At 34.3% G+C, this 24,588-nt stretch overlaps 1 protein-coding gene across 3 annotated transcripts in view; it reads left to right on the plus strand.

The window, feature by feature from the left end:
• LOC111053716 (glucose dehydrogenase [FAD, quinone]) overlaps positions 1–24,588 on the plus strand; it is a 160,471-nt gene that overhangs the window by 128,404 nt on the left and 7,479 nt on the right. For all 3 annotated transcript variants that reach the window (XM_039441783.1, XM_022340635.2, XM_022340636.2), the window contains one exon: positions 13,111–13,521. In XM_039441783.1, the coding sequence (XP_039297717.1) occupies positions 13,111–13,521 (411 nt within the window). The remainder of the gene's footprint in view (positions 1–13,110; positions 13,522–24,588) is intronic.

A 24,588-nucleotide genomic window follows, 5' to 3' on the forward strand; every position in this document is an offset into this window, starting at 1 on the left:
AACCAAGTCAGAATGCATTGTTATCATGAAGAATCCAATTAGCATTTGAATGTGGATTGGTGCATTGGTGACCAGGCATGAGTCGGCAGCATCGCGCCTTTAGTTGATGATGATCGTTTGTTTCAGAAATAACGAACGAAGTTGGCCCGCTAGACTTTCGTTGTGAACAGTACTGACTGAGCAGTGAGCAGTGAGCACTGAGCAGTCACTCGTTTTCACGACGTTGCCAAGCATCGTTACGTGAAGAGCCAGCCCGCAATAATAACAGGCCGTTACGGTACAATTCTTTCCACATCGAGATAATCATGTGACCGGTGAACATCAAAAGGCAACGATGTAGATAAGCTGTGATAGCAGAGGTGGAAGATATTGGATCCAGTCGTGCCTTGCTCAGGGGTCTTCACTCCGTGTTGCTCAATTTAGAACGTACTCCAAGTGTCACACCGTTTCACGTAAACTAGAGTAGATGCTTTTCGCAAAGCCATCGTCTTTATTAGATTTTTCAACCTTCGTTGAACACATTTACGTTAGCAGCTTCAAATTTCATACAGCTTGCGCACTTCAACACCCAAAATATGTGTTTCGTAATATCACAATCCCTATATCTATTTGATCACCTTACAAACCTCATCCTTACAAAAACTATAATTATAACTAATTTTTGAGACAATCATCGACAAAGATTTCTTGATAGCTAGCATAATGTATATTAAAACACAGTCACTGCATTGTTATGCAGTAAGTGGCTCATCACTAGGGAATTGGCATTCACAGTTTTCGCCCTGAGATTATTGAAATTATAAGATTCTGACAGTATAGCACTATTCCAATTACCGTAAACCTTTCGCTCTTTCCGAAGTAGCAATCTAAATACTGTATCTTCACATTTCTTCTGATTAATTGGGAAGTGATTCATGCATAACACAGAACAAGAAAAATATAATACATTACTAAATCCATGTATCATGTGTATAATGACCTACAGAAGGTTTGAGGGATCTCATATAATTTTTTGTTTTTTACTTCAAGAATTATTGTAGAACTCAACAGATTACGGTACTTCAAATTATACTGAATCTGGCAAGTTACAAATGACATTGATAAATTTACTGTATTTCTGTTTGATAATGAAATTGCTTATTCTCTTGGTTACGTTGGAACTTCAGACTCATTGAGCTATAAAATATGTGTTCCTTAGAACAAGTAGTATACTATACTGCCCATCTTCATTATGTTGAAGTAGCCCTGCTATAAAAATGAATGATGATGGCCAAATCAGTGTCATTCAAGAAGAATATGATTAGCTTCTAAAAACGCCGAGGCTTTTTCAATACTTTCCTTGAGGCAAGTATTGTAGTGTCAACATAATTTATTGTGCCAGTAAATTTTGTGCAATCTGAAACTTCCTGAAGTGATAAATTATGTTGTGCAAGTAACATAGGGGAAGAATTTCTCTTCTCAAGGAGAGCTTTATGAGGCTCAAACTAGGTAATCTGGAATAATTTGATAGATTAAAATAACATTGAACGTATTGCTTTATTTGACTGAGGATTATGCCAATATAAGCCGCAGACTAGTGCGTGAGAAATGAGAGGGATGGGGTTGAGCAATGGATGGACCTACATTTTTAAGTGAGCTCTCCAAACCATTTCGTAAAAAAGACAACTATTCTGTCTCTATTTTACTCTTTTCTATTCCTTCTTTTTCTGAGTATAGTTCCAATTCAGAGTATATGAGCAAAGGTAACAGGAGGAATTAAGATTGTAATGAGAGATGAGTGAACCGAAACTGAAGTTTTTGATCAGTTCCAAACGCCAGGAAGTCATTTGGCAGCTATTTTAGTTAGTGGAGCCGACTTCCAGCAGTCACCATTCCAACGGGAGTACCGAGAGCACATCACTTAACTTACCAGAATGGCTAACAACTGGGCCAACCAACTAATATTTTTTTAAAAATTATCAGTATAATTCACTCTTATTACAGGCAGTAATAAGTTGTTCCTGAATTACAATAATCTAAAACACTTGAGTCTAAACTCTTGAGAACTGTAATAGAATACATTCCTCCCTATTCGAACTTATCTAATTTTTCAATTCATTTGAATTTTTCATTTCATTTATTCAATACGGGATATTATCTGTTTCATACCAAGAAAGAAAACTTCCCAATTGAAACCATCTATTTTTAATACAAGGATTTTTAAGTTCTATAAACCCCTCATAAATATCTCAATTTTTATAGTTTTGCTATCGGAAATTGACTGTAAAAACATACCTTTCATAATAGCCAATAGAATGATAACTTTTACCCTATTGATGAACTAGAAGTTTGTATTTATAAATATATTAACAAGTGGTAAGCTAAACTAGAAAAGACAAGCTGGTGTAGCCTAGTAGTCTGTCACTGTACCGGTCATGAGTTTCATTCTCATTCAGTCTAGCATTTATTTGTTTCATTCCTCATCCATGCACAAGTCTTTAAAAGCCTCAATTATGCACAAAAAAGACTAAAATGGAAATGAATCAGACAGAAATCATAGACTTGGATTGGAATTATTAGCCAATCAGCTTTAAATAATGTAGAATTGAAGCCTCAAGCAAAGTGTTTCGACTTATACTTGGATTAATCACATATTCGATTAGCACTTTTCTTCTGTTTATTAATGATTACAAGTGACGCTGAACCATTCAAAGTATGCTTTCAGAATTCATCAGAAATGCAGCTTAATTACAACACAAGAAAGGCTGAACTGAGAATTTTTCCATAGCTTGGTTGAATTTGTCGGAGAGATTAATTTCGTATGAACAAGATGTAGATCTCAAAAGAAGCAAATCGAATGGTGTTTTTTCAAGATATTGTGAGTGGGTGTGCTTTAGTTTCTGTTGATATACCCTCCTTTACATCAAGCGTATTTTGTCTTCATACATGCGTAACGTTCTCATGAATTTTCTTTGAATTATAGATTCTCAGCATTATCAAAATATATGATTCGAGGCATGAATCCAAGAAGTTTCTTTGGATGCTAGATTTCCAGCATTATCAAAATATGATTTGGGGCATGAATCCCAGACAGTAGGCGTCCAATCTGTCTTTCATCTGTGAGAGGAAGAATTCTATTCTGGGAGAACAGTGCTTTATTTCTGTGCGCTGTTCTTCGTTATAAATGACGTTTATCTACCGTATACAAAAATATAACTAGAGAGTATGACATGGTTGGTTTAGAAACACACGTGCGTAAGCCGAGTCGTCAGAGAGCTATAGAAGAAGACTGAAATAGGATGAGTGAGTGGAGGAAAAGAGCACATTATTTGATAAATTCACATTCCATCAAGTCAATACAACATGACCAGTATTTTTTCTAAACCTTGGCTTCGAATCACAAAATGTACAAAATGTATCTATAAAAACCTGCCTGTTTAATGTATATAAAATACTAATTGAACTAATTACTATTATTTGGCTTAATGATTGATTGATTGATTGAGTACTTTATTTATGTAGATTACAATATATACTGGCTTATACACTTGTATACAATAGCTTACAATACAGCAAAGTTATAGATGAATTTACATAATATAGACTAAGAAAATAACTATTGAACTGTATATTATATGAAAAAGCAATTTGTAATATAATAACTATAGATAATAATCATATTGTTATGCATCTACATAAATTGGCGGAGCTTTGGACATATCAATGTCCATTCTTTGGGAAGAATATTAAAAATATCCTCCCCACTAACTCTCTACCAAAACGTTAATTTCTTTATTTAAACTAAGGATTTATTTATTAATGGAAATATTGTAAAAGTTTTAATCAATATGAATATTGAAGAGAAAAAAACAGAAAATTGATAAAGTAAAATAATTATATAGGTAGATAAGATCAAATAATTGATTAATAAAATGAAGTAGGCTGGAAGTAGATCAGGGTTATCAAATTTCAGTAATATACAGCAGTATGCAGTGGATAATTGAAATAACATGAGTTTATATAATATATATATATACAATTCGTTCTATAACATGGTTTAAAGGTTTATATTGGTGGAATGGGTGAGGGATGGTTGTCATGTGATCGTTCTAGGGCCGGACAGTTTCAGTCATTTGTTCCAAAATATGTTTTTTTAAAGTCAGGTTGAAGCTCGCTCGGCTCTCGATAGACCTGATAGAAACAGGAAGTGTATTCCATGCACGACAGGCACTGACTAAGAAGGATTTTGTGAAAATAGTAGTTCGATGATTGGGTATCCTTAAAGTACTTTCTCCGGTTCTAGTATGTGAAGCATCTATCCTCCTACCTTCAGAGACAAATTTGAAATCATCTTTAAAATAGTTCGGATTACCGTATTTCAAGATATCTCTAACAAGCTTGACTATTCGAAAAAGCCTCTGATCGGGAAGCTTCAATGTTGAACTGGCAATGTGGGCTGGGGTGATATGATCATGGCGTTGGAGAGAGTAGACGAAACGTAGACAATAATTTTGGCAACGCTGTAGTTTATCATTCAGAGTGACTTGCATATCATTAAGAACAGAATTACAATACATTAAATGTGGGAAGATGAGAGATTGAACCAATAATAATTTAATGTTTCTAGGGAGGATATCGTGCATTTTCTTCAATGCATGCATGGCTGAGAATACCTTTTTACAAGTTTTGTTCACTTGTTCTGACCAGTCAAGAGTATTATTCATAATAATGCCTAAATTTTTAACTGAGCTACAGTAAGGAATGTCATTACCGTCTACACTAACTTTGTGAATCGATTCAAGGTCAATATTGTTTATAAGACGAGAATATCCAATTATAATGGGTTGTGTTTTGATGGGATTAAGCTTAAGGCCATTTTTCTTTGTCCATTCCACTATCGAATTGATATCCTGATTCACTATTCCAACTGTTTCATTAATTTTTGTTATGGGACAGCTTAAATAGATTTGAAGGTCGTCTGCATAAGTATGGAAACTGGAGAATTTGATAATGGAAGAAAGGTCATTAGCATACAAAGTGAAGAGGAGAGGGCCTAAAATTGAACCTTGTGGTACTCCATGCATAACGTTTTTCCAAGTTGACTTTTTGTCACCGACAGATACACATTGTTTCCTACCTAATAGATAGGATTTAAACCAAACTAACGAGTTGTGACTGAAACCAAGAATAGCCAACTTATTCAGAAGGACTGTATGATCAACAGTATCGAATGCTTTAGAAAAATCAAATAGGGTGAGGATGGTGCATTTTCTTTGGTCCATAGCTAACCTTATATCATCAGTGACACGAAGCAGAGCTGTCTCAGTTGAATGGAATTTTCTAAAGCCTGATTGAAAGTTATGAAGCTTACTATTGTTGTCTAGAAATTTTACAACTTGAGCATGAATGAGTCTTTCTAGCACTTTGGACAATGCAGGTAAAATACTGATTGGTCTAAAATCCTCAACTTTATTGGGTGATGGAACTTTATTTAGAGGGCGAACCAGAGCAAACTTATTATCGTCTTCTTATTTTTTTATTATATCACTTGTTATATTATATAAAATTTTATTATAAACTTGAGTTGAAAATTGGTGTAACCGTTGGAAATAAGAGAAAAGAATAAATTCACTTACTGTGTTTTGAGTAGTTTCACAGAGCCATTTTACTGGCAAGCATTCCATTCTACAATTTTTATTGTGAATCTGTCTTTTCTCATAAAAATTACAACACTTCTTAAGATAATATAAATTAGCCTATGTTCTCCCTTATATCACATGCATATTTAATTAATACTTCAGTGGACAAGTTTACAATATTTCCATCAGATACCAAACTTCTGTAATATTTACATTCGAAAATATACATTTCCCTGCCTTCCAATTGCGTTCTAGACCCGACGTGTAAATATTGTTCTTTTTTTTCATAAAATCTTCCGAATAATAAATAGAAACGCGCGATCTACGATCCTCTTCTCGCGTTCGTTTCGCAGCGCGTAAGCCTGTACGCAGCTTAATGTGTTCACCACTATATTCTAGTCTAGACTATAAAGTCATCATACCCATGAAGCATTATCATAATAAATTCGTATCATACCAATTACATTAATGATACATACCTATTGGTATACCTATTGCTTTCATCATCATCTATTTTGTATAAGCATTTTTTGAATCTGCTCACCTGACTCTTCATCCATGTTATGCTTGAGCTACCCACTGGAAGAGTGGAACAACATGGCAGATTCTCTTACATTTCAAATCACACAAATAGTGTAAAGATAAGAACCACTCCTCCAATGGAGTGAAATTCCACCTTACGGTACTCATGACAACTCGACAACATGGTCAAGTTTGTAAAATCTCCAGTAAGTTGAGTTTGTAACTCCTAGTAAGATGAAGGATTGGTCTTTTAAAGGGATAGTTCCTTAACTACTCTTAGTTGAGGCTTCCTCCACCTCATCATCATTAGGCCTAAACTATCACCGAACTAATAATAATAATATCGAGTGACCTGGCTGGCTCAGGTCTGGTGTCAGATTTTTCAGGTCGCAGCTGATCAATTTCATGGTCTCTGACATGACCTAACGACTGCTTTTTAGGTAGCCGGGACCGACGGCTTAACGTGTCCATCCGAAACACGGGAGTGGCCCGAGATAAATATCTTGCCCGGGCCGGGATTTGAACCCGGGCCTCTGAATCATAAAGCCAACATCTGATCCACTCTAATTATTAAAAACCGAACTAATAATTTATAAGTTTTATTCAATTATTATTAATTGTCTCTCTTTTGAATAACTAATCACACATTTTCCGATCTCGTCAAATTGAAATAATTTGTTGAAACATTATTTTAGAAAAAACTCATTGGAAGCATTTTTGAAACGTGATTTTGAAGTAGAATAAAATTCTACTTTCAAGCTACATATCCCAAAACTATTTTGCTTATCTATTCATAGATGGAATGTTAATTGAACTAGGATCTCAAGTGCTATTTTTATATGTGTATATCTATCTTTCCTCAAAGAGTTACGGTAAAAGATTGGAACTATTTCAGTATTCCCATTTAGAATGTTATATAAGCATTTAAAGAAGCCCATTTTCTCAGAACCTCTTACTTCTGTAGTAAAGCTTCAAGTTATCATAAAGATTTTGGTAAAAGTGGAGTATTAATGTTTATACAGAGCTGGTTTTAAAATTTCGGACGTGTTAATGTTTGTTTTGCGTTAGTGATGTTGATATTTTCCTATTTCTGGCTGTTTTTTATTCTAATTTGACAGTAACGGAACATCTGCTCTTAATTTTTGGTAGTTTTCAAGCTCTCCGTACATACGTAAATACATTTGACAAAATAGGCTTACTGTATAAAGGCCAGTACATACATAAGTATCGTTGGTAGGATACAATTAATATAAATAATAATGTTCAAGAACTTTTTCTAGCAGGAGTTTGTAATTCTTATCAGCATGATAGTTGAATCTTATTTCTACTGTATATGTTAATATCCAACTTTCATCAAAGAGATACGGTGAAAGCTTGAAACTTTTCAGTATATTATATTTATTATCATTTTATTAAACATCTGAGTTGATCTATATCTAACGGCTATAATATAGGCTACGCATAGAAAATAATAGATCTATTTCAACTCTGATTGAAATATTTAAAAAGGAAATTAAATTATAAATTTTGGCAGAAATTATTACATGTTCGAGGATTTTTGAAATATGTATAGGCTACGGATAGGGAAAGGATTCGCTATACAAGCCTTCAAATTTATGAATGTTAATAATATGTTAATATCGGGGCATCGAGCTTCGCTCCGGAGTACAAAAGCTTAGAAGCATAAAAGCATAGTTTATATTTATTTATTCATTTATTGATACACAGAACACAATTCTTTCAATTGATTGGGGAAGGACCAACAGACACAGCCCAAAACTGTTTCTTCCCCGAATTTTGATGTATACACTAAAAATACGGTAGTCCAAAAAGTAGGTTAGTAGTATGTTCCATACATTTTTGAATTCCAATTTTCATTCAAAAAATTTGAAAACAGAAAAGTTCAAATTTATATTTTTTACAAACCAAATTGACGACTATAATCACTGTAAAATAATGATTAACTTTGAAAATGTTGATATAGGTACTTTAATTTAAATAAAAAAATAATGGATCTTGAATAAATCATATATCGTTTATCATGTCAACAAAACAGATAATGTTGATCAAGTCAATTTATCTATAATTGCCAGATAATACTTCTCGTGAGATCCGCTGATTTAATGCAATAGTTAAACAGCTGAGCATAATTATGTCTCACTCCCACACAGGCACTCACATCTTCCGTTATCGACAGACAACTAAATTATCATCTGTTTTTCCAAGGATGAATAATTATTATCCGTTTCATGTTCTTCAGCGAGTTTTCTCTGGAATGAGACCATGTGAAATCGAGTTTTTATATCAAGAACCTCCTATATTGCAAATTTCATCAAAATCGTTAGAGCCGTTTTCGAAATCCGTTAAACATAAATACATACCCATATACCCAAATAAAAAAATATAAATATATACAGAAATTGATCGCCTAATATAATAGGACATGCTTCATATTTTTTGCTATTATGATATTTATGTTAGTGTATAATATTATAATACGCTTTAGGCCTGTACACAGAAAGGGAAGGAAGGCTGGGGAGTCTTAGAATACACTAGCAGGAACCCGTGCTTCGCAAGGATTTATTTTCAAACTTGATAATCTGAAAACTTGACGTAATGAAATTTTGAAGAATTGAAAATAGGCCTATATCCATCCTTGGTTAATTAAGAATCTAGCCTATATGAAACATTTCAAGTTAATCAGTCCAGTAGTTCAGACGTGATGATGCGTCAAACATAATTTTCCTACCCCGTATGTGTATAAGCCAACTCTTTATTTTATTATATATGTGGTTAACGACTGCAAGAGATAGGAGTGTGGAACAGAATAGGTTTGAAACTATGATAGCGCCAGAAGTGTCTCAAACACAATAGTAGGTACTACATGAACTTTTTGAAAGTGATTTGAAAAAAAAATTTAAAACAACAGAACTGAAAGTTGTCAACCTTATCATTCTACCTCCATTTAGAGAAGCTTTTGTTTGAGCCGAATGAAATCTTCTATCTTCCATATATATATATATATAATATATATATATATATATATAATATATATATATATATATATATATAATTAATGTCTGTTTGTGTGTTTGTTCCCTATGACTTGAAAAATATTTGACAAAACGGCATGAAACTTTGGGAATATGTTGTGTGATGGTTTCTGACCAGAAATTTTAATAGGGTGGCTAATAATGATTATTTTTTTATTAATCTAATCCATTTTACAGACCTATGTTTTCGAAACTGTCGGCCTAGCGGCTACCGAAGAACGGAAAGAAGATCATGATTCAAGATTATATTGAGATAATATGATTTAGCATCTAAAGTTACCAGCTGTAATAAACATGTCACCCTATGATAAATTGTGTAAGCTACTGGTATTACAACGGTAGTTTGGAGTTGAAGTATAGTTTATTGGTACCAGCTGTAGCTAATGGTTCCTTAGAAGACCTATACAAATAATTATCACTTCCCTATCATTGAGTAACCGGAAAATGTTGGAAAAAATTATTCACCTCATGGAAGAGAGTTGTTCATATTGCATTCATTAATGGCAGAATATTTTTTTTTAATTTAGCTTAGCTTATATTCATCCTAAAATGGAAGATGGAAAGAATATGTAATTCTGTGTGATTCATCGTACATCGCATATTTCGTCGACCATCTATTAACAATCAACAACTATGAAAACATTGAATTCATCTTTGAAACACTGATTTATCCTATCTAGTTTTTTTTTAATTCAACTCTTTACTGTTAGATATTACTACCAATTGATTGAGAATAATATGTTTTGGGAATAAAGAATGCTGCATGACTAAGCACATAGGAAGTCCGTATTCAGAGGTAATTGAAAATATTGATTGTCAGATAAATTTCATGATTCACACAATAAATTGAAGTGTGACATGAGATACATTGATACTTTTTGGCGGTACGAAGTTCCCAGGTAAGCTAGTTGTAAATAAAGCTTTATTATTAATAGTCAACGCTGAAAAAAGACAGGTTCAATCACCAGGAATACTATAAATTCTATGAAGGACCAGTAAGCCATTAATTTTGAGTAGTTCAATCACTTCCATTATAGACACTGGATACATTATGGACAATCAATACATATGAAATTTATTAGCTACAAAAGAAAAAACTTTGATTGAAGTGACCCCAACTACTACAATATGAATGACCATTTAGATCAAATATAAGAAATTACTCACATCTCTCATTAACTCGTACTTTTTGTTCACAAAATATTAACAAAAATAAAAATATTTCATATTGAATGAACTCACGGCTAGTACTCAGGTTTGTCTTTTTCTGGCCGTGCTACAAATAAATGTAGGTTTATGTTTGACATCTCGTTTTTGTAATCTTGTTGTCTATTAAGAAATTTTCCAATGTGATTTTTGTTTGCAATAAAATTTGAATTTGAAAAAAGAATTATCAACAAACTCCTAACCAAAGAAAATCTCTGTGCTCTGTTCTAATCAGAAAGTATGATACTCCATATACAGCTGATAGAAGGCGCGAACCGAATTGGCCAAGCATACAACAATGGAACAAACACGTGGCAAGCTTGCGCTTTCGATTTACATGGAAAATTAAATTCAATCAGCTGATTGATAAAATTATTCTAAGTTTTTCCAATGATTACAACATATGTTAGAATATCATGTGTCAATAATCTCAGTTCCATATAGCATTCACCTTACCATGTTCATAACCTTACTAAATAGGATCCTTTTTCATCCTTTGAAACCCTTAGAGACAAAATATCTCAAAATCCGTTCTTAGTGCGCGTCTAGCATGTTTCAAGAATATTTGTGCAAATTTTTAAAACTGTAGGACAATTAGTTTGAGCTGTAGTGTGATTTTACATCAAAATTTTCGAAAACTTCCCTCTCCTGAACCCCCCTGTACTCCTGATCCAAATTTTTCTGCATAGATCTAATTTTTTTTCGTAGCTGAACAAAAAAGTACCTCATGACTTTGCTGTGCAATGAGCGGTTAAAAAGTACAAAATTTTGGGGGGGGGCAGCTCCCTCAGGGGGGCAAATTTCTGAAAATCCTTTCTTAGTGGATGTTTTCAGGCTACCATAAACAATTGTGCAAAATTTCAAGTTTTTAGGCTCAGTAGTTTGGGCTGTAGTGTGATTTCAGTCTGTCGGGGCTTAGACTTTTATAGATATAGAGATTACAACTGGGGGTTGGCGGTATCCTCGTGTTTGAGAATCTCTGGTCTAGTCCTCAAATCTATTATAAACGGGGTTTCGCGTTATCCTTGAGTCGGAGAACCTCTGGTCTAGATCGTCCTAAGAGAACGAAAGAGATGGTTGAAGCATTGAATCTAAATTGAAAGCAGATGCTTTCAGGCCGCTACCTCGAGATCGTGACCAACACCAGTTACAAATTGATTCTGAAATCTTGTTTCGAAATAACTTTGCACCATTTACCGACTATCAAACCATTCAAAATTACTTCGTATGGATTCAATTTGCTATTTGCACCAATGTTCCATTTCCTGTCCATTTATATCTTACTTGATCATAGTGCATACTCCTGATAATACACATTCATCAAATCAGTTGCAGTGTTGCAGTCCTATTAATAGCATGTGAAAATGCTATCTGAGCTTCAGATAAAAATGTTAGAGATCAATCTTGTTCATTGAACATGAAATTCCAATAAACTTGATTTGCCCTACATTTCAGAAAAAATTCCTCATATATTTTTACATCTACAAGCAACGTAACTATGCGGTGTATTTATAGGCCTGCATGGAATCTATAGTTATTATTATTCATATTGAGGGTTTATTTTTATTGAAAGTCCTATATTCAAGACCTGCATTCAAATTATGGCAACATAACTCTTTTATTCTCATAGTATTTTAAGGTAATAAATAGCATCTAATTCTTGTTCAACCATGAGAGTAGGCGCTCGAACCATATTAAAATCTCAAGAACTGAGAGAAAAAATAAACCCTATGTCTTTTTACTATGTGGAAATACATTAATTTTTCAATGTGTATATTTAATACGCTTTAAGCTACTTTGGTATTTTTGTAGGTATTTTCTGTGATTAAGAAATACATATTCATTGGAATAGGCTACATGCTGATTGAACTGCACTAGCAAACTTGTAAATAAGATCGTCCATATGTTTATGATTATTCATGAGAGTCAGAACTCAGCTTCACTGAATATGGTTGTAAAGGAGTGAGAGGCATTGTTTATTCTGGGTTACATAGTGTTGTGTTGTTCAAACTCAAGAATTCCCCGGATCCCCAAGTAGAGTTTTGATAGTTTTTCATCCAACTCCATCACATCCACCAATCACACTCTAAAATCTATGGAACATTGATATTCTATTGTTCTTTTACAGTACTAATAGATTTATTTCTCTATACTTGTCTTGAGCATCTACCTATGCACTTTTGTATAAGACCTATAGAAAAGACTAAAATTTAAAGACCACTGTAAATCATGTGAAAACCTACAATGCAGTGTTATCTTTTCTAGTCTTCTTATCGAACTGTACTATTACTTTTGCAATTCTTGGAAAGGTGAATTACAGGCTAGACGTATAAGATCTAGTATCGTTTGCATAATAGCCCATATTACGAAACAAGCTATTACCTGGTTCAATCTGTTAATCAAATCTGTAGTTCCTCACTGACCAATTCTTGTGCATATGTTCACGGTGATGGTTACTTTATTAGTCTTTTTGGATAATATTGTCAATGCTCATCTATATAAATATGGTAATGTGATGGTTAATTATTCAATCAATGAATAGATGTATTCAAACGACCTATCTCTCCATCTTTTCTCTACGGTATTAGAATAGAATAGCCAATCTATCGATAGTCAATCAACCAGTATTAGTTTCTGGCCTGAGTGTTGAATGGTTGATATTTTTAAATTCCCTTTTCTCCTTAATTTAAATGTTCCGTTGTTGATTTCAGATGAACTGTAACTGCCCAGTTACACAGCCGGGCCCGACGCTGGCGTCGACATGCGGTGGCTCCTCGTTCATGCTGTTCATGGGTCTGCTGGAGGTGTTCATCCGGTCGCAGTGCGACTTGGAGGATCCATGCGGACGTCCGTTGACGCGTAGCCAGCCGGACCGCGAGTACGACTTCATCGTGGTCGGTGGCGGATCGGCGGGGTCGGTCGTGGCGAGTCGGTTGAGCGAGGTGCCGCATTGGCGGGTTCTGCTGATAGAGGCCGGCATGAATGAGCCGACAGGCACTCAAGTACCGTCCATGTTCCTCAACTTCCTCGGCACGTCTATAGACTGGGGCTATCAGACCGAACCTGAGGATATGGCTTGCCTGGCTGAGAATGAGCGACGCTGTAATTGGCCAAGAGGAAAGGTACAGTATCGCCATCTCATCAAATATTTTATTTTCTGTGTAGTTGTGAAGTTGATATTGTGGTAATTATTCATATTGAATAAAAAGACTAAAAAAATGTCAAAACTACAGATTTTATTGGAAGTATAAAGACAGGTTTCGGTTGTTATCTCAGTTTACGAGAGGTTGATAATGGTGTAACAAACGAAACCGATCTTTCTACCTTTAATAAAATCTGTGTTTTTGACAATTTTCCAGTCTTTTTATTTAATTTAAATATTTTATTTATATAGGCTAATAGTATTTAGAGGATATCATATTTACACTATGAACAGAGATTGTGGAATTTCTCCATATAGGTGAAATTAAAGCGATATTGTCATTCCACATAATTTATTTGCGCCGAACTTAAGTTTCAATGCACTCAAGCATCATCATCAGTGGTCTTTTTTAGTTATGTGGAATTGACAATATCGCTTTTATTCCACAATTCTAGCTTAATGTGGATATAATAGTTTCTATAGTTTCTGGGTGCTGTCCTTACACTACCACTAATTTAAATGAGCAGAGAAGTGAATGCACTATTCAATCAATTTTAAGCTTTTTCAAGATATTGTAATTTTTATTTAAAAAAAGATATTCGTTTCCAGCACAAATAAAAATAGTTCCCTGTCAGGCCTTGCAGGCACATTGTATCTATTGTACCTAATGGGAGCTCCTGCCCTGGGTGCAACCTCAAGAAATAAGCAACGATTTTTAATATTCTGATTGAATTTATGAATAACTCCAAATTAATTTGGAATGCGTAGTGGAGTAATTTAGACCGTATGCTCAATAATAGCTCAAACTGAATTGAATCAGCTGGTTGGTCAAACTCAATATGAACAAAATTATAACAAACGAGACTTGATTTAATCCAGCTTGAGATAAAAAATAATCGTTTAATTAAGCTGTGACTGTGCAAACGGTACCAACAATACTTTTCTCTCTATATTTTTATGAATTTCAATCCTATTTATTATATTTTTTTTGTTATTTCTATTAAAACTAGTCACTAGGACTAACCATTAATTTTGTTCTGTTATTTCTTATCCTAAATTAATTTTTATTGCTGAAGTCTTCCAGTGAAGCCTACAGTTCCAATAATAATTTCACTACTTTAAATTATTTCACTACACTTTTATTCAATATACTTTTTTCACTCCACTAGCACTACACCAACTCGAAGGGCTTTGATCTCTTCAACCTCCTAGTGAGTTCAGTGTTGTCTAGTAGTTGGATGACTTCGGTGTTGTCGTGTTGATGAAGACGTGACTCATGATGGGCTGCCAATCGTCTTATCTCACAGGTCACATAGGGGATGTGCAGATCTCGGTGCAAATCGCTGTTCCTTATGTACCAGGGCACATTCACCATGTTCCGCAGTACTTTGTTTTGGAATGTTTGAATCTGACTGATGTTAGAAGTTCTAGAGCAGCCCTAAAGATGAATTCCATACGTCCAGACAGGTTTTAGAATTTGTTTGTAAATCAATATCTTGTTATCCAATGAGAGTTGTGATTGACGGCTCAACAGCCAATAGATTTTACTGTATTTGAGTCCTAGCTCGCTCCTTTTCATCTTGATATGCTCTTTCCATTTCAACTTGGCGTCAAGAGTCATTCCAGGGTATTTTGCTGTGTTGCTGTGTGGTACTACATTCCCATTCAGATTTATTCGAATCGGGTCATTGATAATTTTGTTTGTGAAGTTGATATGAATAGACTTAATCTCATTCAATCGAATTCTCCATTTTTTGGTCCAGTCACTGAATCTGTTGCTATCATTCTGAAGTTTTGTGGATGCTTCTTGTACTGTTTCCCCTTCTGCCAGTATTGCAGTATCATCAGCAAAAGTAGCTATTGTCACTGCATCCAATTCAGGAAGATCGCTTGTGTACAACACATAAAGTACTGGTCCAAGAACACTACCCTGTGGAGCTCCAGCCCTTATTTCCTTCAATTCGGAGACGTCGTACCCTTGTTTTACTCTGAATAATCTGTTTTTGATGTATGATTTTAAAAGTTTTACAAGTTGAGTGGGGAGAATTTTATGAAGTTTAATGATCAGTCCTTCGTGCCACACTTTTTCAAATGCCTGTGCCACATCAAGGAAGATTGCTGAACATATCGATTTTCTCTCTAATGACTTCTCTATTACATTAGTGATTCTATGTACTTGGTCCAGGGTTCAGTGCTTCTGCCTGAAACCAAATTGATAAGCTGGTATCAGATTCCTGCTACTTATGATGGGAGTCAATCTCTTCATTAACAATTTCTCAAAAAGCTTTGAAATTACAGGTAGAAGAGATATTGGGCGGTATGATTTTGCTTCTTGAGGACATTTCCCAGGCTTTTGCAACATAATGACTTCTGCCACCTTCCAAATTGTAGGAAAATGCTGTAATCGGAGTGATGCATTGAATAAGTATGTTAGCATGACAATACCTTTCCTTGGAAGTTTCTTCAAGATTTAACCTGTAATCAGATCAAACCGAGGTGCTTTTTTGGTATTCAGATTATATTTTATTTCTTCTTGAACCTAATTTATAGAAACTGGATCAATCTCTGTATCTAAATCATCTATTATATCTTCTTCAGGATCAATTTCAGATTGAATGTTGCTTGGCTGGAAGATTTCTTCTAGATGATTAGCAAATAAATCTGCATTTTCTCTGTTATTTCTTGCCCAAGTACCATCTGGTTTTCTAATTGCAGGGGATTGTAATATTGGCCGCTCAATTCTTTTTGTTGCTTTCCATAATGAATAATCTGTACTGGCATCAGCTGTCAAATTTTGAAGGTAGTTATTGATGGATTCCTCAGTTAGTTTCCTTATCTCTCTTCTCAATTGTTGTGTTTTGTTATTCAAGATATTTTTGTCAGCAGGATCACGAGTTTGTTGCCATCTTCTTCTTGCCCTTCGTTTTTCTAAAACAAGTTGTCGAATCTCCAGAGGGTAATTGCATCCTTTTGTTTTCCTGGTATTTTCCTGGTCTGGTGTTTTCCCAGGCTGATTTCTGGATTTGCCACATGAAATTTTCTGCGGCTTCATCTAGCTGCTCAGTTGTTCTAAGTGGAATATTCAAGTTGATTTCATTCTCCAAATCCACTTTAAAAGCTTCCCAGTCTGTTGTCCTGTTGACTAACATTGGTCTGTCTTCTTTCTTTATTATTCGTTCACCAAGTGTAAGAATTACAGCTGAATGATCAGAATCCAGGTCAAAGCTCTCTTCAATGTCGATAAAATTACTGGATATTCTCTTTGTTATGAAGAAATCTAGAAGATCTGGAATTTTATTCAAATCTGTTGGCCAATACGTAGGTGTCCCTGTTGAATGGAATTCGCAGCCCAGCTCCTGGATAGCCTCTCTGAGTTCTTTCTTTGGTAGTCGTGAGTCTTGAACCCCAATCCTTATGCTTGGCGTTAAAATCTCCACTCACTATGAATCTATCTCCAAGCTAAACAAGAATATTTGTATAATCATTTTTCTTAAGATTGTAACGTGGTGGAAAATATGCAGCTCCAACAAGTATTTTCTGGTTGATTGACTCTATTCCAACTACAGTTAGCTGTATTTCATTACTTTGAATACTGAAGTCTTCATAGTTTTTAATACTCTTCTTCACTATTACAGCACTTACACCTCCTGCTTGATTTTGAGGATGAATAGTCTCGTAAACATTATATCCATTGATTTTGAAGTGAGTCTGCTCAGTTGAATGGGTTTCAGAGATGAGGCAAACATCTATATTTCGTGTCTTTAGAAATATTTCTATTTCTTGTTTTATATATTATTATTGATATTATTTATTCCATTGGCATTCCAGGTATCCTTATATCTTGTTGGCTCGCAATATTCATTTTCTAGTTTTCTTCTCGATACTCTTACTCTTCCCTTCCAAACTGTCAAGTCGTCCAGAAAGAATATTTAAACTGTTCAAAATTTCCTGCAAAACCTTATTGACTTCAACTGGTTGTTGTTGTTTCTTTGGTTGGCTCTCCTGTTGTAGGCTTGGAGTGGGTTTCGTTACTTGGGAATAGGATATTTCTCCAGTGTACTTTTTTGAAGTGAAGTTTCTCTGTTTAGTTGTATGTGGTACTTCGCTACTTCTTTTAACTATGTTTTCTTTTTCAGTTCTTCTTCTCTGAAGTTCTTTAGCGATGAGACAGCCTCTGTAGTTAGCTGGGTGAGCCTCAGCACAATTGAAACATTTGGCTGGGGTTTCTTTAGCCTTAGTACACGAAATAGTCCAGTGTTTTCCAGTACACTTCACACACACACACAGGTTCATGTTGACAGTATGTCTGTGTATGACCAAACCGCTGACAACGTTTGCACTGTGGAATCATTTTATTACTTCTGATTGATTCAATTTTCACTTTCATGTAGCAAATATGTCTAATTTCAAATATTTTTTTGTATCTTCTGTATTCTTGAATGTTAACATGAACATTGGAAGTCTGATAATGTGTTCTTTTCCATCCTTCTTCACTTTTTTAATTTTGTTGACAGCACTGATTATTTGAAAGCCTCTGCTTAGAAGATCGTTCTCTATATCCTTTGATCGCATGATGGATGAAGCTCTTTAGCCATGATACGAATTGGACGAGTTTGTTTATTTTCGTACTTGTGTCATTCATATTTAGCTTCATTCAACATCTTAGTTAAATCTCTGTATTCTTGTTCAGTTTCAACATTCAATTTTAGCTGGTTGTTGTTCATCATGTTGGCACTGAAATTGAGATTTTTCGATTTCAATGCCTCTATAATTTTCGAATACTCTTGTATATTGCTTAATATGACTGGTGGTGGCTTGTTTTTCTTTTCTGTCGGTTTCATACTTGTAAAATCAGTTGCAGGCCTTATTGTTTCTGGTGAGTCACGGATTTTTCTCTTCTTTTGTTTAGGGAGAATCCATGCAGTCTCTGATGCTACCATTTTCTCTTCTTCCTCCCAATTCGGTGGTGAATAACTTTTATTGCTACTTCTAAAAGATGCTGGTTGCATTGAAGCTGATGATTGAAGATTCTGTGTCGTTGTAGATGCTGATGAAAACATCTCTTTCAGCTGATTAATCTCCAATCATGCTCTCTACAACTCCTTTTCCAGCTTATACATTCTTTCTCTCTCTTCACTCTGTTGGCAAGTGACTTCTTTCCATGCATTGTACAAAAACTGCTCCGTTGCAGTTTTTAGTTGGTTCGTTTTTAAAAACGATTCTGGGGAAGTGTTGACGTTTCCAGTCATTGACGCTGGTTCAACGCTCCTAGCCGGTGTTAGTTGACTCATAGTTGCGTCGTCCTCTGTTTCCTCCTCCTCTTCGAACTCTGGCAGTAGGAAGGTCGGCAGTCTTTTGGGAGTCGACATTCCTCACATCCCTTACATTCCTCAGCCGGATTAGATGATAATTCAGCAATGAACTGTTTTTTCAGCGCAGGGCACCGAACTCGCGCACAACAATTAAAACACTGAACTCTTTAAATGCTACTTTCACACGATAGGAGACGTGCAACTTGAACACTGAACAGTGTTCACGTTTTTTTGTCGAAGTATATTGAGTCAAATCGTGTCTTTCACATGGTGACCCCGAGCCAGGAACCTCCTTTTGTCACGTCTTTTCCCCTCGAGGCAAGCAGAAACCGGCTTGGATCGAGATACTAGCAGACAAATCGCCGCTTTCACATGGTGATTCTACGTCTCTCCGGTCACCACTTTTTCTCAAAAACTATCTTTCTTGAAAATGAAGATAGAAAGATTCTGATTTCGGATTTGGATTCAGCGATCCCAAATTCTTTAATGCGTAGGTCCCGTTTTCGAAAATATCCGAAAACAAGGAAGTTATGGCTGATTTTAATAAAGCTTTCTATTATCATATAATTATACGGTAAAAACGAACAGGTACTGTACTATACAGTACGTTTGTACTGTAGCTATTATGATACAACTAACACTGTATTCGTGTAGGAAATTTGGTGGGATATTTTTCTTGATTTCTGAAAATACCCAAAAATAAGGGAGTAAGATAACTTTGAAAAACCAACGTTTTCCTGCCGATTCACAAAACAGATTAAAAATTATTCTAAGACATATTATATCTTGAACTAAAAACGTGTAACAGATATCCAGATCACTATTCAAGCAATCAAGCTTTTCATAAATTTATTTGTCTCCTCATGGCAGTAGGTTTGCGCCCAACGTTTTCACTTAAACATTTCTGTGATAATCATTAAATTATGATAGAACACATTATCGTATTGATCTTCTGAATCCAGTTACATGCACATCGATTTCCGTAAAATTGATTTTTACCGTTCCTATGAACTCTACCAGGTTCAGCGCAACTTGTTAAATATAATTATGTTTGATTCAACAGAATTCATAAGAACGGCAAAAAATCGAACAACAAAAAAGCCGAAGTTTGTGTCGATGGTATACGACATAGAAAGCAAAAGCTCACGCTTGGTCCACAGTTCTACGACTGAGGATTCAGCTCAGCGACTAAAATCGACAAGCCATGTTTATGTTAATCACTACTCATATAATAATACAAAGTATAGAACTGCTTTTTACTATGATACATGGTTTTCATTCTTTAATAAAAATAAAACGAGATTCCGGTGTCAAAAGCATCAAAGTCGCCAGGCTGGTCTGGACTATTCATGACTTTCTCAGTACCGTATGCATTATCCACTCAGCAGTTCTAATACAAACACAGACATCAGTTTCGTTTTAGTTGGAATGGAATGACATTTTTTATTCTTTCAGTTCCTATTATTACCATAGATCGATTCATATCACCACAATGTTTATACTGTATGTTCATAATAGATTCTTCTGATTGTTGCAAAGAAATAATTATTGGTATATTCAACTATTTGAACCTGATAAATTAGATTGTTGAATGACAATTGAAATTCAGTAAAGTTTACTTGTCCTTTTCCTCGTATTTTATTCGGTGATGAGTAGAGATGATTTATGAGTTCATATTTGGATTCATCTTTTCAAAGTTTAATTTTTTTTGAACTTTTAAAAATTAAAAATGTTCATGTTAAACTTTTTAGGTGTTTGAAAACTTCTAAAACCTTTGCCTGTATCTTCGTGAGGCAGGAGTATTGTTATCTTTGTACGTTATTATTAAAAACAGCTATAACTCCCTTGTTTTCGGGTATTTTTGAAAATGGGACTTACGCTTTAAAGAATTTGGGGTAGCTGAATCCAAATCAGAAATCAGAAATCTTCAATCTATATTTTTAAGGAAGTTAGACTTTGAGAAAAAGTGATGAGTCATACTTTGAGCAAACGTCGGCTTACTTGTTAGATCCGTCGGCTAAATTGAAAGATCCCCATGTGAAAGCACAGGAGAGCTGCAAAATATGAAATATAATCTTCCGTAATATGATCTTCAGGAGGCAGGATTCTGCCGTGTGAAACTGACCTAACTATTGCATACACTATTTTAACTACTCTCACTAAAAAAAAAACTACGTCTGCTCGCTACGACTGCTCGATCGATACTGACTTATTTTACAAATTTTAAGCTTTCAACACCAACTCGAAGTTATTGTTTACTCTACAGTTGAAGTATTGTTCGTAGATTAAAAAAATTGAAAATGATAATTTGTTGAATTTTGTACACAATAACTGTAAGCTAAACAGAAGAGCTTCTTATTCGCTGATAGTGAGAATATTAGTATTATTCTTTATGGAAATGACACCTTACTTACTTCACTTTACTTGGGTACTTTGGCATCTCTTCAGGTTCAGGGAGTGCTTTTTTCATTTCGTTTGATTCTCCCATATTTCAGAAGATTTTAACTGTTTCACTGTACAATTTATTATCATCAGCGTTCAATAATAGCCATCTAATATCAATAGAATAATAACATTAAATTAACATAATTAAGAGCAATAAAGAATATCGAAACCAGTCTTAGAAACAACTCAACAATGTTCAGAAGTTAAACAGAAGAAAGAATTCAGGAATCCTTCATAATTATGGGTCTTACTTTTCAATGTCAGGCAAGCTGTGTCCGCTACAGTACCGTAACTTGTTTTGCCCATTGTTATCCAATGAAGGGATGCAGTTCTGGGACAAGGACAGTCGGTGTCATTTTCTTTCTCTCGAATAGCAATTGTCATTATTTCATTTCCATAGTCATTTGTTACAGTTTCGAGAGTATTTTGATCTCCCAATATTACTAGGCAAAATTGTCCTATTAGTAGAACAGAAAAAAACATTGAAGTCATCTTTTCTACGTGATAATTTATACTCACTTCAATTCCATAACATTTATTGGATTTGAATTGAAACTGAATTATTGGGGAAGATTGAACTGGCTGGTGACCATCGAAAAGATTGGAGTTCCTAGCTTCAAGGATATGTGTGATTGCTAATTAGAGTAAAATTAGAATTGTATTGCTCAAGTCTTTGAGGCCGCAAACAGATCAATGTCAAAGTGATCATATAAGAGTATAATTCAACCAAAATTATTACATCAGTTCATAGTATGACACATTCATACTATGCACTACTGCATTATTGCACATTATATGTCCAATAAAACTCTTTAATTGTAAAATACTTTCGAATTCTTGGCAGAAAACCAACTACTAGTGATAACTATGATACACATTATCTTGGATGTGAAAATTGAATTTTTCCTCTCAATTTTCAGTTTATTTCATTCGGAAAAATGAGATTTATATTGAGAATTACTATACGAATTTGTGGAAGCAAAATTATGGACAGATTAGAATTCATTGCTTAATATTCTCCGATCTTCGTATCTTCTGCTTTGTTTATGGTTCATTATTAATATTAACCTATAGCAAGCATTAATTGAAAGAAGATTGATTAGGGTCGCTTGTATTATAATATAGGCCTACTCTTGTATATTTGGAATATAATATTCTTCTATTCAGACTGTAAATTTCATAAAAGTTTTTCAACGAAAATTTAAAATGACAAGGATGCACATTCAATATATATTCAATGTTATCCAACACCATGCAGATACAGCTTTCTTAAAATATTGTAAAAATGCAAATAATCATCACACTCAATAGGCCTACATCCTAAAACCTACATGTGAAAATTTGTGTATGATTCTTTTCCATAAGATTACAATAATCCCTAAATCTATCTGATCACCTTACAAACCTCACCCTACAAAAACTCCAATTATTACCATTTTCTGAGACATTTTTTGACAGTTTTCTTTGTTGCTAGCATAATGTATATTGAAACATAGTCCTGCATTGTAATGCACGATCAGAGTAAGTGGATATCACTTGGAAATTGGCATTTACAATATTTTCGCCTTGAAAATGATCGAAAGTATAAGATTCTGACGGGATAGCACTATTGCCGACCTATTGTTCTCTCATATGGTAAAAGGATTTTTAAATATATGAACTCGATAAAAGTGAAAGGTAAATTTATTAATATTTAATAACAAGTTATGATATAATTCAAAAGATATTCTATTTCGAAGATGGTTAAGTGGTTAATTTATTAATGTTCATTATTAAAAACCTGCTTTCTCACATGGATAGAAAAGGACGGAAATGTATAGGATAATACAGAAATGAATGGAATAAACATAACGTTTTTCAATCTAACCTCTCAGTATCAATTATTGTACATAACACTAGAACTATATTGCTGAGCACCATCAAGGATGGGTATTATAAATTATACAATAACTCTACTTTCTCATAGAATACATTATAAATACTAAAATACATCTATCTTTTCATAAGATTTCAAATAGAATAGTGATCCCAAAAATGAAATAATGATCATGAAAAAATAAATACAAGCGCCAAATGTTATATTACTAGGATACGAAAAGTAATCATAGTGTTTCGGAATATTCTGGAAATGTATGAAGCATGATGAGATGCATAATGAACAAGATAAATAATAATGATCGTAGATGCTACTGTCATATTTCGAAAGTAAACCATACGCATCAGATGAATAAAATATATAATTGGAACAGAAATCGTAAAGATGATTGTTGTATAGATAGGTTGATACATTTTTATATTCTTGAAAAAGCGAAGAATATTAAGAATAAATTATAGCGGAGAATATTATAGAATTATAGCAAAGAATATCATAGAATACATGAAGTCTGTGAGTTGTATATTCTTCATTTATACACATATCCAAGTTTGTGTATGATGCAATTATAATGGGATACGGATTTACAAAATGAATAAAGAAAGAGTAGCCTAAGGCAAGAAATGAGGAGAATGGGAAGAAAAAGAAGAAACGGTTCTATGTTTCATACAACTAGTTCAACATTGAAAATTCAATTTTCAACAAAGCAATAATTACAGATCAATCAGCACTAATCAGACAACCTAGCATTGATCTGAATAATCAATGAGTCCTGATCCAATTCACCCCAAGTCATCAAGTAGCTTGAATGTTTAGTAACGAAACCAATAATCATAATCATAACCACCAGTCACAGCCTTGGCATTTTGTGTGCGGCCCTCTGAACTACAGTCCATGCTCGTTTAATATCTCAACATTCTCTTGAACTTGAGAATCTTATTGCTTTTGTCCGTAATGGATATAATGTGTTTCATCTACAACTTAGAAGGGGAATCATTGAATTATGTGGTCACAAACGCGAAACCTATTTCTTGGCCTAGTTTCATAAATACGTACCTCACTACATTCTCAATAGAATTAATCTTTTGGCGGATGGAATTCAACTCTCAGAGTTTTTCGAAGGGTGCTCGGGTGCTCGCCTCGTGATAGAATGCCATTATCATAGAATAATGTATTATGACTAGAGGGGAAGATGAGAAACTATCCTATCATAGAAATGTGATGAGTCATGTTCAATACGCGATAAACATTGAACTTCAAAATGAAGACAAGGTCTTTCATTGACTTTTATATTACTACACTCACTCAGAAGATCCTGTTCTATGACATGGAATGGAAACCATAAATAATCTTGTTTAGAAATGCGGAGAGGGAGATGGAATTCAATATAGTAGTATCTAGTCTTATTGTAGCCGAC

This window comes from Nilaparvata lugens, chromosome X (genome assembly GCF_014356525.2).
Source record: "Nilaparvata lugens isolate BPH chromosome X, ASM1435652v1, whole genome shotgun sequence".
NCBI lineage: Eukaryota > Metazoa > Arthropoda > Insecta > Hemiptera > Delphacidae > Nilaparvata > Nilaparvata lugens.